The 18,818-nt window shown below is 43.4% G+C and overlaps 1 protein-coding gene across 1 annotated transcript; it reads right to left on the bottom strand.

Moving 5' to 3' along the window:
- On the bottom strand, nt 7,771-9,884 carry LOC8069493 (glutathione S-transferase 4). Its single transcript, XM_002439233.2, has 3 exons — nt 9,384-9,884; nt 9,195-9,246; nt 7,771-8,445 (listed from the first exon to the last, which is right to left on the bottom strand). The coding sequence occupies exons 1-3, from the start codon at nt 9,537-9,539 to the stop codon at nt 7,973-7,975; spliced, it is 681 nt and encodes a 226-aa protein (XP_002439278.1). The 5' UTR covers nt 9,540-9,884; the 3' UTR covers nt 7,771-7,972.

Here is an 18,818-nt window from a genome sequence, read left to right as displayed (position 1 = left end):
ACTTCACTTTGGCATTCATAGCTCCCGGCCAATTGATTTATAACCAACATAGAATCCCCAAAAATTTCAACAGCATCAGCACGAATTTCTCTTAACAACTCCAATCCTTTGATCAGAGCTTGATACTCAGCCTGATTATTTGTCGATGTAGCAACAATCGGCAAGGAAAATTCATACTTCCTCCCCTTAGGGGAAACTAATACAATGCCGATTCCTGCCCCCCGGTCACATGTAGATCCATCAAAGAAAAGTGTCCAGGGCACAATTTCCAAGGCCTCCACTACACCGCAATGCTGAGTCACAAAGTCGGCCATAACCTGTCCTTTAACTGCCATAGCCGATTCGTAACGCAGATCGAACTCTGACAGTGCTAAAATCCATTTACCGATCCTGCCACTCATAATCGGCATCGATAGCATGTATCGGACCACATCATCTTTGCAAACAACAGTGCATTCGGCCGATAGTAAATAGTGCCTCAATTTAATACACGAAAAATATAAGCATAAGCATAATTTCTCAATGGCCGAATACCTGGTCTCAGCATCAATTAATCTCCTGCTTAAGTAATAAATTGCACGCTCTTTCCCTTCAAATTCTTGAATCAAAGCCGAACCGATAACCGTCCCATCGGTAGACCAATACAATCTGAAGGGCTTTCCCTGCTGAGGTGGAACTAGAACTGGAGGATTTACTAAATAATTCTTGATTTCATCCAGAGCCAACTGCTGTTCTTTTCCCCAAATAAATTCTTGATCGGCTTTCAATTTAAGAAGAGGACTGAAAGCACGAATCTTAACAGACAGATTGGATATAAATCTCCTGATAAAATTTACCTTGCCGATCAAGGACTGGAGCTCAGTCTTGTTGGTGGGGGCCACTATCTTATTGATGGCATCAATAGATCTTCGACTAATTTCAATCCCCCTTTGATGTACCATGAAACCAAGAAACTGCCCTGCCGATACACCAAATGCACACTTGTTGGGATTCATCTTCAATCCATGCTTCCTTGTGCACTCTAACACTTTTCGTAAATCGGCAAGATGCTTTGAGAAATCTCCAGACTTGACCACCACATCATCAATATAAATCTCCACCAGCTTGCCGATGAACTCATGGAATATAAAATTCATGGCCCTTTGATAAGTAGCACCAGCATTTTTTAACCCGAAGGTCATGACTATCCATTCAAATAACCCAACATGACCAGGACACCTAAATGCGGTTTTTGGAATATCTTCTTCTGCCATGAATATTTGATTGTATCCTGCATTGTCGTCCATAAAGCTGATGACCCGATGACCAGCCGCAGCATCAACCAACAGATCGGCAATAGGCATTGGGTATCCATCCATCGGTGTAGCTTTATTGAGATTCCTGAAATCAATGCACACCCGAAGCTTCCCGTTTTTCTTGTAAACCGGAACAACATTGGAAATCCATTCGGCATACCGACACTGCCGAATAAACTTAGCCTCAATGAGTTTGGTGATTTCGGCCTTAATATCAGGTAGAATGTTAGGATTACATCGTCGAGCCGGTTGCTGATGTGGCCGAAATCCAGACTTGATGGGTAACCGATGTTCAACAATTGATCGGTCTAAACCAGGCATCTTGGTGTAATCCCAAGCAAAGCAATCTTTATATTCCTTTAACAAATCAGTTAATTGTTGCTTACAGTCAGGATCTAATTTAGCACTAATAAAAGTAGGTCTAGGCTTATCACCACTACCTATATCTACTTCTACCAAATCATCGGCCGATGTGAACCCCTGGCCCAATTTTCCATCATCGGCGAATCTATCCATTAAAAACCGTCGTCAGAACCGACTGCTTGGATCGGTGGAATCTCGTAATCGGCAACTTTGAGAAAATCTTTCTCCCAAACTTCCCCTGAAATGCACCTAGTCCTTTCATAGGTATCCGCCTCTGCCGATGCAATAACATAAGAAGAATCTCCTGGGACAATCTCAATCTTGTCACCTACCCACTGGACCAAGCATTGGTGCATTGTAGATGGGATGCAACAATTGGCATGAATCCAATCTCTTCCCAACAATAAATTGTAAGCACCCTTTCCGCTGATCACGAAGAAAGTTGTCGGCAAGGTTTTGCTGCCGATGGTCAACTCCACACATATCGCCCCCTTGACTGGAGACACGTTTCCTTCAAAATCCTTGAGCATCATATCGGTCTTGGTCAAATCCTGATCTCCTTTCCCAAGCTTCCGATACACTGCGTGCGGCATAATATTAATAGCAGCCCCACCATCAACTAGGATTTTGGTCATTGGCTGCCCATCAACCCTTCCTTTGACGAACAGAGCTTTGAGATGCTGTCTCTCGTTATCGGCAGGTTTCTCAAAGATAGCCGTCATCGGATCCAGAGCCAGCTGAGCTATCTGATCAGAAAATTCCAACTCATCATTACTGGATGGTGCAAGAAACTCCATCGGCAACATAAAGACCATGTTGACTCCTGCCGATGGACCTTCCCTCTTAGTTTCTGATGACTGCTGACTTCCAGAGTTCTCGCCCTTGCTTAGCTCCTCTTGCCTTTCACGCTGCAATCTCCTTTTCTGTGTCTTGGTTAATCCTTCAGGACACCATGGAGGAAGTAGCTTTTGCCTTGCTGCCGGGCGTCGGTTCTCCCTTGACTCCCTACGATGCGTGTTAGCATCTCTGCAAAATATGAACTCATCGGGAACCCGTGCATTAGCCATCTCCTCGAGCTCTTCCTGGTTCCTGGGAAAATACTGGACACGGTCACCAAGCCTATCGTGAACGCTAAGCCTGCCCCCCAGTCGATCATGAACTGACGCCCTTCCTCTGATTGGCCCATTAAATCGCCGATCATCATCATAATAACGCCGATCAGTTCTATCGTACCGATCATAACCGTTGCACTCAGGGCAGTCTCTGACAGTAGGAAGCTTGATATTTTCCTCCCAACAATGGATGAAGAACGGACAATTCCAATGATCTCTGTGCCGATTCCACTCCTGTCGGCGTCTTTCTTCTTCCCGTCGATAATCTTCCTGCTGGCGCCGATACCGATCTTCCTGTTGTTGCCAATTTTCTCGAGGCCTTCTATGAGTTATGATGATACCAGACCGAGGAGGCCTTCCTGAGCTAGTTCCTTCCTGGACCAAGCCCTTACTTCTTGCATCGGCAGTAGTAACTTGATGCTGAGGATCTACCGATGCACTCTTCTCAGCTGTCTCCGAGGTTAAGACCTTAGCCTTCCCCTTAGCATCCAACATGTTTGTCGGGAAAGGATGTTGGTCTATCTTCATCGGCTTCTGGGCCTTGGAACTGTCAAACTTGATTCTCCCAGACTCTATAGCCGATTGCAGCTGCTGTCTGAATACTTTGCACTCGTTGGTGTCATGGGAAGTTGCATTATGCCACTTGCAATATTTCATCCTCTTCAACTCTTCTGCCGATGGAATCACATGATTAGGTGACAGTTTGATCTGACCTTCCTGAAGTAGAAAGTCAAATATCCTATCAGCCTTAGCGGTGTCAAAAGCAAACTTCTCTGGTTCCTTCTGCCCAAAAGGACAAGACATCGGCTTCTTGTTTTTTACCCACTCTGCCAAGCCGATTACTGGTTCTTCATCAGAATCTGAGCTTGTTGCTTCATCGACAAATGACACTTTCTTATTCCATGCTCTTTTGGGCTCGAAAGGCTTGATGTCTTGATCAGAAATCCTCTGCACCAAATGACTTAAACTTTCGAACTCCTGAGAGGCATACTTATCCCTGATATGTGGCAACAAACCCTGGAAAGCCAAATCGGCTAGCTGCCGATCATCCAGAACCAAGCTATAGCATTTATTTTTGACTTCTCGTATCCTCTGCACAAAACCCTCAACCGACTCATCATTACGTTGTCTCAACTTGACCAAGTCGGTGATCTTCTTCTCGTGAACCCCTGAAAAGAAGTATTTGTGGAATTGTTTCTCCAGATCGGCCCAAGTAATTACTGAGTTGGGAGGTAATGATATGAACCAAGTAAAGGCCGATCCAGACAATGACGAAGAAAATAGACGAACCCTCAATTCGTCCCTGTTACCAGCCTCTCCACATTGAATGATGAACCTGTTGACATGCTCCATGGTTGACGTGTCGTCCTGCCCGGAAAACTTGGTAAAATCCGGTACCTTATACCGATGTGGAAGCGGGATCAAATCATATGCGGGAGGATACGGTGTCCGATAAGAGTACGTGTTGACTTTGGGTTTTATCCCAAATTGTTCCCTCATTACTTCAGCAATCTTATCGGCCCAATACGCGTCGGCATCCTGCCGATGAGGCGGCTGCGGATCTGGCACTTGGTGGCGAACCTCCACGTGTCTGTTCGGGACGTGATCTGCACGGAACACTGGGTTGATTATTTGACCACCAATCTGCGAACCACCGAACTGCTGCCCCCCGAGTTGTTGTCCCCCGAGTTGTTGTCCGAAATTCATTGGCTGGTTGGGAATCCCCTGACCTTGGAACCCGGGATAGACCTGTCCTTGCTGGAACCCTATAGTCTGATAACTCTGCTGGGGCGACTGTGGAGAGACTTGCTGTCCAAGCCATCCATTATTGGCGTTCATCGGCATAGGTGCTGCCGATGATTGGTAATTGGGTACCATCATTGAATTGACATACCCCGACTGTGCCATAGACCTCTGTTGCATCAGCATTGAATCTGCCAATGCATTAGGCATTTGGAACATTGAATCTTGAGGATTTCCAGTGTGAGGCCTTGCAGTAGTAGTTGTGGTATACCGAGGACTCTGGTTCACCGGCGCATTGGGAGGTGCCGATGTCATAGGAGTCTTGCCCCTCATGTCAGTTATTTGTGATGTTCCCGGTGTCAATTCTGGAGGCATACCATAACCCCACCAGTTAGGAGGAAGAGTCAACCCTGACATTGCCGATGCCAACATGTCTGTTGTCAGTTTATTCTGCCCACTTGAAGTTTGTGGGTTGGTCGTCATCGGCACAGATAGTGCACCAGTAGCTCCCGATGTACTTGGAGGGACGGCAGATTGTGTACTTGCAGCCGTCAAAGCAGCCGATGGAGCCGTGACCTCTGGTGCTGTTGGCTGATGATGAGAGGGGCCCACATAATCTGGTGGGATTTGTCCTTCCTTGAAAGTTCTTGCCACGGCATTGAAAACCGTATTAGACAGTATGCCGGCTTGGTTGATCAAAGCTCGGTTGATAGCACTGTCAACCATATCTTGAAGCTTGCCAGGATTGGCTTCGAAGGTGACCTGCCGTGGTGCCGGCAGTGCATCTTTCTGAATCACCTCGCCGCTCCTGCTTATGCTGAAAGACCTCAGGCATTGCAGCTTGAACTCTTCCATGGCTTGGGCAATAGCCTGCTTCTGCTCGTCCTTGAGATTGGCCTCCGTCACGGGGATGACGTTTTCCTGATCGAGGTCAGAGATCGACATGTTGATCTTGATCTTGAATTAGAGTCCCACTGGGCGTGCCAAAAGATGTGTTGATGCAAAGCTGATCTGCAAACACAAAGGGCTAATACCCGATTCAAACGTTAAGGCGTGCCAGCCGATTTGACCTTACTATCGGCAAAGGTGATAACTCGAATACTTTAGTCCTGACAACAGCGATGCGCCCGGATGTCACGGCTAAGAGGTACTCACGCGGAACTCGAGAACACGCCGAGCTTAAGTCGACGAATTCCTAAGAACTCGTAATAAAAGGAAAAAGTATGACGAAGTCGTCGAAAAATAGATGCTGGAATATGAGTAAAAACGTGTGTTTGATTGATTGATAGATCGCTCATTACAAGGCCCTAGGGTCTATATTTATACCCTGCTCAAAGAGCTACAACCAGACACGATTAGAATTCGAATTCCAAATTACACGGAATCCGTATACAAAACGATGTAAATAATTAAGGAAATAACAAAACCATCCTTCGTGACAAACCGAAACTCCTCCACACAACGACCGGCAGCTTCCGGACTCTCTCTTCGCATCATCGGCAGACCCTTTGCCATAGTCATCGGCAGACTTTCTTATCTAGCCATTGGCACAATATCACTGCCTGTAGACTTAGTCACGTTCAACTTCTCCCTCATCGGCAACCATCCTCATCGGCAACTTACCTTGTAAACATCGTACTGCCACCTTACCTTGCCATCCTAGACACGTGCCCAAAAACGGTGTCAACAAATAGCTTTATGAGCAACTTTCTAAATGAAGCTAAGCTATTTTAAATTTTTTTTGGTAAAATAGATTCACCAACTACTTGTATAGATGAGAGAGAGAGAGAATGAGGGAGATAGCTACAATAATCCAGCTTCATCTCAACTCGTGTCTTTGTGAGAGGATAAGGAAAACAGCTTCACCCATAAAGCTATTTTAAAAATAAGTGTCTGACAAAAAAAATAGCTCACAACAGCCCATGAAGCTGTTGTGAGCTGTATCAAATAGGGCCTTAATTAGCACGTCATGATTAGGAAATAGATAAGATGCTCAACTTTGTGCTGATATTATTTAGTACTCCCTCCATTCCGAATTACAAGACATTTCAAGAATTTTAGAGAGTCAAAGCATCTCAAATTTGACTAAAATTATAGAGAGAATTATAAAGATTTATGATATCAAATAGATATACTATAAAAATATAATTAATAAAGAATCTAATGATACTTAGTTGGTATAATAAATATTGTTATCTTGTAGCATAATTTTTTTTAGAAAAAATTGAGATGTTTTGTTTTTTTGAAGTTCTTAAAATGTCTTACAACTTAGGATTTAGGATGAAGGGAGTAGTATACTATTTGCTAACAAAATACTTAGTTGTTTTCATAAAAAAACAAAATACTTAGTTGGCTATATCTAGTAGTAGTTTTATACCCACATTCTCTAATATCTCATTCATATAATAGTATTTAGCTCCATTATATTCTAAATTATAAGCCACCTGTCTAGCTATGGATGAGCACATCTGCGGCTCCCCTCCCTGACTGCTTGTGGTCTGGACATTGACGAGCTGCTCCGACGCTGGCCAGCAAACGGCGACGAATTTGTCTGCCGAGCCACCAAGAAATTGACGTGCATTTATGCAGTGGTGCAAACCCCTCCAGTTTTATATAAAAAAAATAATGTGCAAGAGACAAAATCCAATCCAATCACGAAAAATATAAACATGGGATTTAGGGGAAGCAAGCCCCATTGATTTTAGGCCTTGTTTAGTTCTAAAAAAATTTAAAAAAACGATATTGTAGCACTTTTATTTTTATTTGACAAATATTATGCAATCACGAAGTAACTAGGTTTAAAATATTAGTTCTTATTTCCATCTATATTTAATGCTCCATACATGTGCCGCAAGATTCGATGTGAACGAAAATCTTGAAAATTTTTGGTTTTTTGGGAGAACTAAACAAGGCCTTAATAGAGGATTTGGGATGGGGGCTTTGCTGTACGAGATGGATTGAGCGGCGGTGGGTGGCTGTGGTGAGGATGAATAGGGACAACCAATGCAACGGGAGGACCAGAGCGGGTCGGTAGTTGGGAAAGTTGGATAGAGAAATCGGTCCAACAAATGATGCTCACATTGGGTGCCTTTACTTAGAGGTCGAACCATCCTAAAAAAAAAATCGATTTTAGAAGGCCCATTGTCACGATTCGGTTCGATTCCAAAGGTGCCTTTATTTAGAGGTTGTCATGAAAACGACCTCTGAAGCGGTCATCTGTCTAATTCGATGACGACATTCGTTACACAACGACGATATGAAATCCAATGAAAAACATGTTTCCTAAACTGTGATGAAATACATTGAATTTCCAACAAACAGCTGTGTTATTCTATGGCGGAATCAAGCAGCGAAATACACCAACTACAGAGACATACACCACGTACGTACACATGAGATAAAAGTACGTAATTAACCACAGCTAGCACACACACACACATCACAGTACTGTTCATCATCTCACTCCTGTAATTTCTTGGGTGACCCGGGCACGTCGACGGGCATGAACTCGGCCACCTTCTTCGCCGCCGGGCGCGCGGCGAGGCTCTCCCACCAGGCGTTGACGTGCGGCAATGCCTGGACCACCGCGGCGTACTCGGTGGCCATGACGTAGTGCATGACGGTGAAGTGGCTGAGGTCGGCGAGGCTGAGGAAGTCGCCGGCGAGGTACTTGCTCTCGCTCAGCCGCGCCTCGTACACCTCCAGCACCTTCTTCAGCTTCTCGACGTTCTCGTCGACGGCCGCCTGGTTGCGCTCGCGGCCGAGGTACGGCGCGAAGATGCACTCTACCAAAATGGCGATCGCCAACGGGCTCAGCTGGTGAGCTTCCACCTCAAGCCACATGTCCACCGTGGCCGCCTGCTCCAGGCTGCCGGTGCCTAGCAGCTCTGGCTTGTGCTTGCGGAGAACGTGCCTCGCGATCGCTCGGGATTCTGAAAAAGTATACACTTAGGTCTACGATCTAAAAAGTTTTTAAATTTTAACATTGTATTACTTTCGTTTTTATTTATCAAATATTGTTCAATCATAAAGTAATTAGACTTAAAAGATCCGTCCCGCGATTTACAGATAAACTATACAATTAGTTTTTGTTTTCATCTATATTCAATGCTTCATGCATGTGCCGCAAGATTCGATGTAACGAGAAATTTTAAAAATATTTTTAGTTTTTGGGGTCAACTAAACAAGGCCTTAGAACTCGTACAATCAAAGCAAGATACTACCCCTCCATTCTCGATTGTAATACACTTTGAATTTCATCTAGTCCTATATATATGTTCAAAAATAAGTGTATTATTAAAATATTATTATTGAAAAAAATGATAAAACTAATATGACCATGAAGGTGTTGGCATAATTTTTATAAACCAAGTTAAAGTTGAAAGGTTGACCTATTAGGATAAATTGTGAATTACTCTATCTGTCTAAAAATATAAATCTTACGACTTAAAGATTTAAATAATCTTAACAAAGAGTTAAATAATCTTAAGTTTAACTAAATGTATATATAAAATAATATTTATTATGTATAATAAATAGATTAATTATGAAAAATAATCATAATAAATCTATTTAAAAAGATTTCCTTTTTTGTTTGACCGAGAGGGAATATAATTTTGATAGAATAATTAAGGAGTAGAGATATGATATGACACGCCCGATGGACGATTGATGAACTTACCGAAGATGGTGAGGTCGTCGCCGTCCTGGAGCACCGGCACCTTCCCGAAAGGCTGCAGCAGCAAAAAAATCACAGGAGCGCGCGGCGTGTCAGTCGCCGTCGTTGGCGAAGCGAGGGATGGCCGACGAGCACCGGCGGCTAAACACGTACATGACTCGAGAGCGAGGGAGTGAGGTGAGGTCTACGTACGTTCCTGGCGAGGTGCTCCGGGCGGAGGTGGTCGCCGGCCTGGAGGCTCATGGGGACGAGCTCGTAGTCGACGCCGGCCTCCTCGAGGGCCAGCAGCGCCCGCGACACGAACGGCGAGATAGCCCACCCGTACACCTTCACCGCCGGCGTAGCCATGGGTTATTGGCTTCCTAGCTAGCTCGATCGATCAGAGAGTGTGATTCCCTGTGTACTCTACGCGCGAGAGACGATCGACCCGACGACGACGATGCAGGATCGAGAAGATCTCTGCAGCAAGAAAATGGATGGATGTGCAGCTTCTGCTGCCTGCCTGCCTGCCTGCTGCAGGCAGCCGCCTGCTACTTGTACAGGAGCCTTCTGGGGAGAGGAGAGGACAGGAGAGATCTGAGATGACGTTGGGGTTGGGGGAGGATCGAGGAAGAAGAAGAAGGAAGTTTTTGGAAAGGTCGTCGATTGGAGGGTGAACGCGTGACGTCGTCGCTTACGTACGCAGAGCAAGTCGCAGACAGAGGTGCGAGCCCGTCACTGACCAAAAATGATTTCTCACATCAGTCAGCAGAGACACTTTTTCCTGGAAATTCTCGTCTTCGTTCCTATCAGCTGCCTTTACTTCACCTCAAAACCAAAAACTTTTAAAGATTGTCTGTCACATCGAATTAAATCTTAAGGCACATATCTAAAGCATTAGATATATACGAAAATAAAAACTAATTACACAGTTTACCTGTAAATCACGGGATGAATTTTTTAAGCATAGTTAATCTATGATTAGATAATATTTATCAAATAAAAACAAAAATATTACAGTACCGAAATCGAAAATCTTTTCGGAACTAAACAACGCCTAGCTAGAAAACTACATCTGCAACTGATTTATGTTAGCGCTAAACGGTAGGTAAAATTGAACAACGGGCCGGCCCGACCTGGCATGGCATGGGCCCGTGCTACGTACAGCCTGATAGGGCACGGGCCCATATGACCCGCGTGTCATTGGGTCGTGCTTTCATAGCCTACCGTGTCTGCCTGACAGTCCAGACATGGCACGTCGTGGGCTGATTTTCGAGCCAAGCCGACCTAAAGAGCACGAGACCTAATAGTCCATCGGACCGACTCATGTCCCGCTATACGAAAAATGCCAGATTTAATATATAAAATTTAATAAAGCATAAATAAATGACATTCAAGTCACAGACTTTGATACTTCATAATTCATATAACACAATATACTTCACAGATCATATTTCACCATGCTTGCTGTTTAGATGCGAAATTTTTTTGGATTTCGTTACTGTAGCACTTTTCTTTGTTTGTGACAAATATTGTCCAATTATAGACTAACTAGAGTCAAAAGATTCGTCTCGCGATTTACAGGCAAACTGTGCAATTATTTTTTGTTTTCGTCTATATTTAATGTTTCATGCATGTGCCGCAAGATTCGATGTGATGGAGAATCTTGAAAACTTTTTGGTTTTTGGGGTGAACTAAACAAGGCTTAGATCCGAAAAGTTTTTGGATTTTGACACTGTAGCACTTTTATTTTTATTTGACAAACATTTTCCAATCACGAAGTAACTAGGCTTAAAAGATCCGTCTCGCGATTTATAAATAAACTGTACAATTAGTTTTTTGTTTTTATCTATATTTAATGCTCAATGCATGTGCCGCAAGATTCGATATGACTAGAAATCTTAAAAAAAATTCTCGCTTGCTAAGAGAGAGAGGCGAGGAGAGAGATGAGAGATGCTTGGCGGAGAAGAAGCTGGTGCCACATCGAACTGGGATTAGTATTTGGTCAACGGGGGTAAACGTGTGACGTCGCTGCTTGCGTACGCAGGCTAGTGGACTAGTGCACTTGAGCAGCGCAGCAGCTAGCATTTTAGGCCTTGTTTACTTCCTAGAAAATTTTGCAAAATTTTTCACGTTCCCCGTCACATCGAATCTTTAGACGCATGTATCGAGTATTAAATATAGACGAAAATAAAAACTAATTGCATAGTTTGGTCGAAATTGACGAGACGAATCTTTTGAGCCTAGTTAGTCCATGATTGGACAATATTTGTCAAATACAAACGAAAATGCTACAGTGTCCATTTCCTAAAAATTTTCGGAACTAAACAAGGCCTTAATTTTAGCAAGCGGTTTGGTCAATAAGGCCATGTTTAGTTACCAAAATTTTTTGGATTAGCACTTTCATTTGTATTTGATAATTATTGTCCAACTATACACTAACTAGACTCAAAAGATTCATCTCGTAATTATAGACAAACTATATAATTAGTTTTTATTTTCGTCTATATTTAGTGCTCCATGCATGTGCTATAAGATTTGATATGACGGAGAATCTTGAAAAGTTTTTGAATTTTAGGGTGAACTAAACAAAAACAAGGCCTTAGTTACTAAAAGTTTTCTTTAGACGTGTACATGGTGTTAGATAATAGGATATCCTCTGGAGATACGTATGGTTATGATAGTTGTATATGTATTCCATGTATAGGACGTGATCTGTTAGATTGAGTTGTATCCTGAGTTGTATCCTGTATGGAAATCTTTGTATATTGGCTATGTATAAATATATGACGAGGGGAGCCCTTGAGGCTCACCCCAATTCAACCTTATATTCTTATATGGTATCAGAGCTTCTACTCTTCCTCCCAGAATTAGATCCAATCCACGACTTCCATGGCGTCTGCGTCGTCCACCAGCGCGCCACTTGCCTTTGGCCTCCTCCCGGTCGTCTCAGAGAAGCTCACCCGGGGCAACTTCAACATGTGGCATGCCACCGTCATGTCGGCCCTGAAGGGCGCTCGCCTCTTCGGATACATCCAGAGCACGGCGGTGCCGCCGGCGGCCTTCATTGAACCAGCGACTACTGCTGATGGCAAGCAGGCCGAACCGACGCCCAACCCAGCGTTTGAGAAGTGGGTGGCTGAGGATCAAATTGTCCTTAGCTACCTTTTCTCCTCGTTGTCCAAAGAGATCTTCGGTCAAGTCGCGACGTCGACCACTGCGGCACAGTTGTGGTCCGCCATCCAAGATCTTCATGCCTCCCAATCTAGGGCGCGGGTGATCTCAACCCGCATGGCACTGGCCTCGGCGTCCAAGGGGACATCGTCTGTGGCCGAATTCTTCGTGAAGATGAAAGGTCTTGCCGATGATATGGCATCAGCTGGGCGCAAGCTGGGCGATGAAGAGCTCGTCTCTTTCATACTCATCGGCCTTGGAGAGGACTTCGAGTCCATTGTGTCTGCCATCGCTTCGCGTGTTGAGCCAATCTCGCTCAACGAACTCTATGTGTAGCTTGTTGCTTTTGAGCAATGGAAGGAGATTACCAGTGGAGGATCCCAGTCCTCTGCCTATGTTGCCACCAAGGGTGGCCGTACTGGGTACACCTCCAACAATAACCAGCCCCGCGGTCGTGGTGATGGAGGTCGCGGGGGCTTTCGTCGTGGAGGCGGCGGCCGCGGCAATGGTGGCCGTGGCAATGGCGGCGGTGGCCGCAACTTCATGCAAGGTGTCATTTGCCAGCTCTGTGGCAAGGAGGGACACACGGTGGTGCGCTGCTTCAAGCGTTTTGATGCCACCTTCACTGGTACACCACAAAAGAGCGCATCCTCTGCAAGCACATCGTCGTCCTATGGAGTGGACACCAACTGGTATGTTGATTCTGGTGCCACAGATCACATAACTGGTGAACTGGAGAAGCTCTCCTTCCACGACAAGTATCGTGGCGGGGAACAGGTGCTCACAGCCAATGGTGCAGGTATGGAAATTAATCATGTTGGTCATAGCATTTTGCAATCCCCAGTTCGTGATATTCATCTGCATAACGTCCTTCATGTTCCTAGTGCAAATAAAAGCCTTGTTTCAGCTAATCGTCTTGTTAAAGATAACAATGCATTCCTTGAACTTCATCCACATCATTTTTCTCTCAAGGAACAGGTGACGAGGAAGACACTCCTCGAAGGGCGATGTGAAAGGGGACTTTATCCCTTGAAGTCTCATCTGCACAGTCAGTATCCACCAAATAAACAAGTTTTCGGTGTCGTCAAGCCATCTACCTCCTTATGGCATAGTCGTTTAGGTCATGCCTCATCGCCTGTGGTTCAGAAGATTCTTAGTCGTCATAAGCTTTCTGTTTCTAGTGATCAGTCAAACAGTGGTGTGATTTGTGATGCTTGTCAGATGGGCAAGAGCCATCAATTACCTTATCCTAAGTCGATTAGTGTTTCATCAAAACCGTTTGAGCTTGTGTTCTCAGATGTTTGGGGACCGGCACCATCATCAGTGGGTCGTCATTCCTATTATGTCAGTTTTATCGATGATTTCAGTAAATTCACGTGGATCTATTTGTTGCGTCATAAATCTGAAGTTTTTCAGTGCTTCCGTGATTTTCAAAATATGGTTGAGCGACAATTTAGCCTTAAGATTCTTGCAATTCAATCTGATTGGGGGGGGTTGAATATCAGTCCCTCAACTCCTTTTTTCAGCGCCTAGGCATAGCTCACCATGTATCTTGCCCTCATGCACATCAACAAAATGGATCTGCCGAGAGAAAACATCGCCATATTGTAGAAGTTGGTCTTTCTCTCCTTGCACATGCGTCTATGCCACTCAAATATTGGGATGAAGCATTTTTTACTGCTGTCTTTATTATAAATCGTCTTCCGTCTAAGGTCATTAATTATGATACTCCACATGATCGTCTTCTTGGCTCTCCTCCAGATTATTCATTCTTTCGCACCTTTGGATGTGCAGTATGACCTAACTTGAGGCCATACAATACTAAGAAGATGGCATTCCGATCCAAAAGATGTGTTTTTCTTGGGTATAGCAATTTGCATAAAGGTTTCAAATGTCTTGAACCTTCCACTGGTCGCATATATATTTCTCGTGATGTGGTTTTTGATGAGACAGTTTATCCTTTTTCTCAGCTTCATCCCAATGCCGGAGCTCGTCTTCGGGCTGCTCTTGATCTTCTTCCCGATATCCTTAAAAATCCATCACAGGACTTTGGGAGCGCAATTTTGCATGATCATTACATGACTAATTCTAATCCTGCTAATACCGTGGCTAGCTCCTCTACTGCTGTGGATGGTACAGGTACAGAATTGGAGCAACTTCCTGAAGAAATGACGGATTCTGGGGGTCATTTTATGTACCCCACGGAGGCACATCACGACAACACGGGCACAAGATCCGAAGCCGATCTTCCTCATAATGACAACACTAGCGCACCGGCTTCGAGATCCGCAGCTGTCGGATCGTCTTCGGGATCCGCAGCTGCCGAGGATTCGGCGCCGCTCGGTTCCGGCGTGCCAGGCTCTGGATCTTCTGCATCAGCGCCCGGGTACACAACTGCTGGGGAGACGTCCCTGGCCACACCAGATCCCAGCGCTGCACCGCTGTCTTCTGAAGCCGATTCACTCCCGCCACCTGCTACTGATTTGTCTCAGCCGCCACCTGAGAATCTGGCCCCAGGATCTTCCACGGCACATGCTCTTGTGTCCTCTCCTGCAATGCCCGTGCAGTCACCATCACCGCCACCCAATCCACCGCATCGGTATGGTACTCGTCTTCAACATGGGATTGTTAAGCCCAAGCAGCGTCACGATGGTACTGTCCGTTGGGCTATGCTCAGTTCGGTTGAGCCAGCGGAACCACAATCCACACGTGAAGCTTTCCGTGATGCCCGATGGGTTTCTGCTATGGACACGGAGTATGCTGCCCTGTTGAATAATGGGACTTGGCGCTTGGTTCCAGCACCCAAAGGTAAAAATATCATTGGCTGCAAATGGGTCTATAAAGTTAAGCGCAAAGCTGATGGCACTATTGATCGATATAAGGCTCGTCTTGTTGCAAAAGGATACAGGCAGCGTTATGGTATTGACTATGAAGATACCTTCAGTCCTGTTGTTAAGGCTGCTACTATTCGTCTTATATTGTCTGTTGCAGTCTCTAGAGGTTGGTCTTTGCGACAGCTTGATGTTCAGAATGCCTTCCTTCATGGTGTTCTTGAAGAAGATGTTCATATGAGGCAACCTCCAGGATATGAAGATTCACAGCATCCTACCTATGTTTGCAAGTTGGATAAGGCACTCTATGGTCTTAAGCAAGCACCTCGTGCTTGGTATGCACAGCTTTGCAGCAAGTTGATTCGGCTTGGTTTTACTCCATCACGAGGTGATACTTCTCTATTTTATTATCAGAAAGGTCAAGTTCAGATGTTTGTTTTGGTTTATGTGGATGACATCATTGTTGCGAGTTCTTCTCCTGCTGCTACAAGAGCATTGCTTCTTGATCTTGAAAAAGATTTTGCCTTGAAAGATCTTGGTGATCTTCATTATTTTCTTGGCATTGAAGTCAAGAGGGGTGATGATGGGCTGGTGTTGTCACAACATCGTTATGCTGCTGATGTGGTTAAACGTGCTAATATGGGTAATTGTCGACCAGTTGATACACCCATCTCTTCTTCTGAAAAGCTTAGCATTACTGATGGCACTAGTCTTGATGAAGAAGATTCTACACGGTATAGGAGTATTGTTGGGGCCCTTCAGTATCTCACTCTCACTCGGCCTGACTTGTCTTTTGCTGTTAACAAGGTTTGCCAGTTTCTCCACGCTCCGACTACTACACACTGGACAGCTGTCAAACGCATACTTTGATATGTTAAAGGCACTCTGACTATGGGTCTCAAGATTAGAAAATCGTCCTCTACACTTGTCAGCTGATGCAGATTGGGCCGGATCTGGTGGTTTTGCCGTATTTTTTGGTCCTAATCTCATATCATGGAGTGCTAGGAAGCAACCGTCCGTGTCACGCTCCAGCACGGAGGCCGAATATAAAGCTCTTGCTAATGCTACGGCAGAGATGATGTGGATTCAGCGGCTTCTGACTGAGCTTGGTATTTCTCATGTTCCTGTTGCTCGGTTGTGGTGTGACAACATTGGTGCTACATACTTGTCGGCTAATCCAGTATTTCATGCCAGAACGAAACATATTGAGATTGACTTTCATTTTGTGCGTGAAAGGGTGGCACAGAAGCTATTAGATATAAGGTTTATTGCTACTGGTGATCAGTTAGCTGATGGCTTCACCAAACCTATCACGGCGTCCAAGTTGAATCAGTTTAGAGCCAATCTCAACCTTGTCAGTGGCTGAGATTGAAGGAGGGTGTTAGATAATAGGATATCCTCTAGAGATACGTATGGTTATGATAGTTGTATATGTATTCCATGTATAGGACGTGATCTGTTAGATTGAGTTGTATCCTGAGTTGTATCATGTATGTAAATCTTTGTACATTGGCTATGTATAAATATATGACGAGGGGAGCCCTTGAGGCTCACCCCAATTCAACCTTATATTCTTATACATGGAGTACTAAATATAGATAAGAAATAACTAATTGCATAATTTATATATAATTTGCGAAACGAATCTTTTTGAGCATAATTAGTCCATCATTGGATACTACTTGTCAAATAAAACGAAAATACGACAATAGCCAAATCTAAAAAAATTTACGAACTAAATAAGGTTTGAAGTCTTGTTTTGATGCGCATATATTCATCTCAATCTATGAGGACTATGTTAAAGTGTATTAAAGTAAAATTAAACTTAAATAAAAAAATTTCACAGGCCACAAATCAGAGACACTTTCCTGGAAATTCCCACCGTATCTAACTCCCAAGAGGGACGGAGAATTGGATATATCATCATCATAGGAACATCCGAAAACCAGCAACACTGCAACTCGTATCTTTTAGCAGACATGCTTCGAATAACGATAGTGTCAAGGCCAGCCGCCCTAGCACACATTGTTAAATTTGATGAAACCAATAATATGAAGTGTAAACCAACGAAAGAACAACTGCCCCCAAGGTATCTTTTTTTAGGAACAAAACAAATTCTGAACTAGTCGGCTCCTACCTCTATCTCACGGCTTCCACCAGTGACAGAGCCCAAAATGCAAATCTTCTTTGTTTAGAGTAACTCTAAGAGCTTGGTTATTTTAGAATTTACATAGCAAAAGGTAGACTCCAACAGATGTGCTATCTGGTTTGTAAAATAGAAAGTTGGCTATCTTTTAATTTTCGGTAGCCATATATAGCCAACCACTGACACTGGATTTTGTAAAATAGCAAAGCTATTGTTGATATCTTCTTTTTTAACAAGTTTTTTATTTTACAAAATAGCTAAACAATGGAATTTGGCTACTAATTTTAGCCAAGCTCTTGGAGTTGTTCTTAGAGGAGACATCAATGCAAATTTATCAAAACTTATTCAAATTTAAAGTTTGGATAAATTAAACTCTTTAACCTTCAAGTTACATGTCAGTTCGGTTTTGAACCTTGGACAATGAAAACAGGTAATAGACAACCTCTAAATATTAAAATGGGACAATTTAATTTTGGTCAACTACTTGGTTTCCTATATTCTAAAAAATTAATAAAAACTGATTTGATCTCTAGAAATTTATAATTAATTTATTTTAGTTAAAAAATAATAAAACTGATTTGTCAACTACTTGCAATATGTTTTTTCACAACTTGCAGATATAATGGAAGGTGTATATATCACGGCACACATAAAAAACATGATATCCAGAAAAAAAATAGTAGAAAATACAGAAATATCATAAAAAACATGGAAGAAATAATTGACGAGAATAACCCATAAATGTTGATCACAAGCATCCATTATACAATCAATACTTGATGATCAATCTTCCAAGCCTCTTACAAGTACCACAGCACTTAATTAATATTAAAAGGTTCATAAGTACACTATATTACATAACAACAAGGGTACATCATAACATCCCTCAGCCACCATTCCTCTTAATTCAACACAAGGAGAAATTCTTTCCTCAAGCTCGTAGGCCCTTCCATAAGCGCTTGCAATAATATAAACGTACATTAAGGATCAGCTAACCATAAGACTACAAAGGCCATATGATATGAAAGCCAAATGGGGTCCCAAGACATACATCCAAATGGCCAAATGGGCTGTAAGAAATCTAGTCTAGAACTGTTTAATTTCTTAGTTATTATTATTGACAAGTTGCAACAAACTAATATAAAGGCCTGTTTAAATCCCAAAACTTTTGGGCCTTGTTTAGTTCTAAAAAAATTTTGCAAAATTTTTCAGATTCCCCGTCACATCGAATCTTTAGACACATGCATGAAGTATTAATTATAGACAAAAATAAAAACTAATTGCACAGTTTGGTCGAAATTGACGAGACGAATCTTTTGAGCTTAGTTAGTCCATGATTGGACAATATTTGTCAAATACAAACGAAAAAGCTACAGTGTCGATTTTGCAAAATATTTTGGAACTAAACAAGGCCTTGGCTGTAAACTTTACATTTAAATAGGTGTTTAGATGCTTCCCAAATTTTTTGGTCAACAAGACACATGACACGTGTCCCTA

This window comes from Sorghum bicolor, chromosome 9, assembly GCF_000003195.3.
Source record: "Sorghum bicolor cultivar BTx623 chromosome 9, Sorghum_bicolor_NCBIv3, whole genome shotgun sequence".
Classification (NCBI taxonomy): domain Eukaryota; kingdom Viridiplantae; phylum Streptophyta; class Magnoliopsida; order Poales; family Poaceae; genus Sorghum; species Sorghum bicolor.
This window is presented reverse-complemented; position numbering and strand designations above follow the sequence as displayed.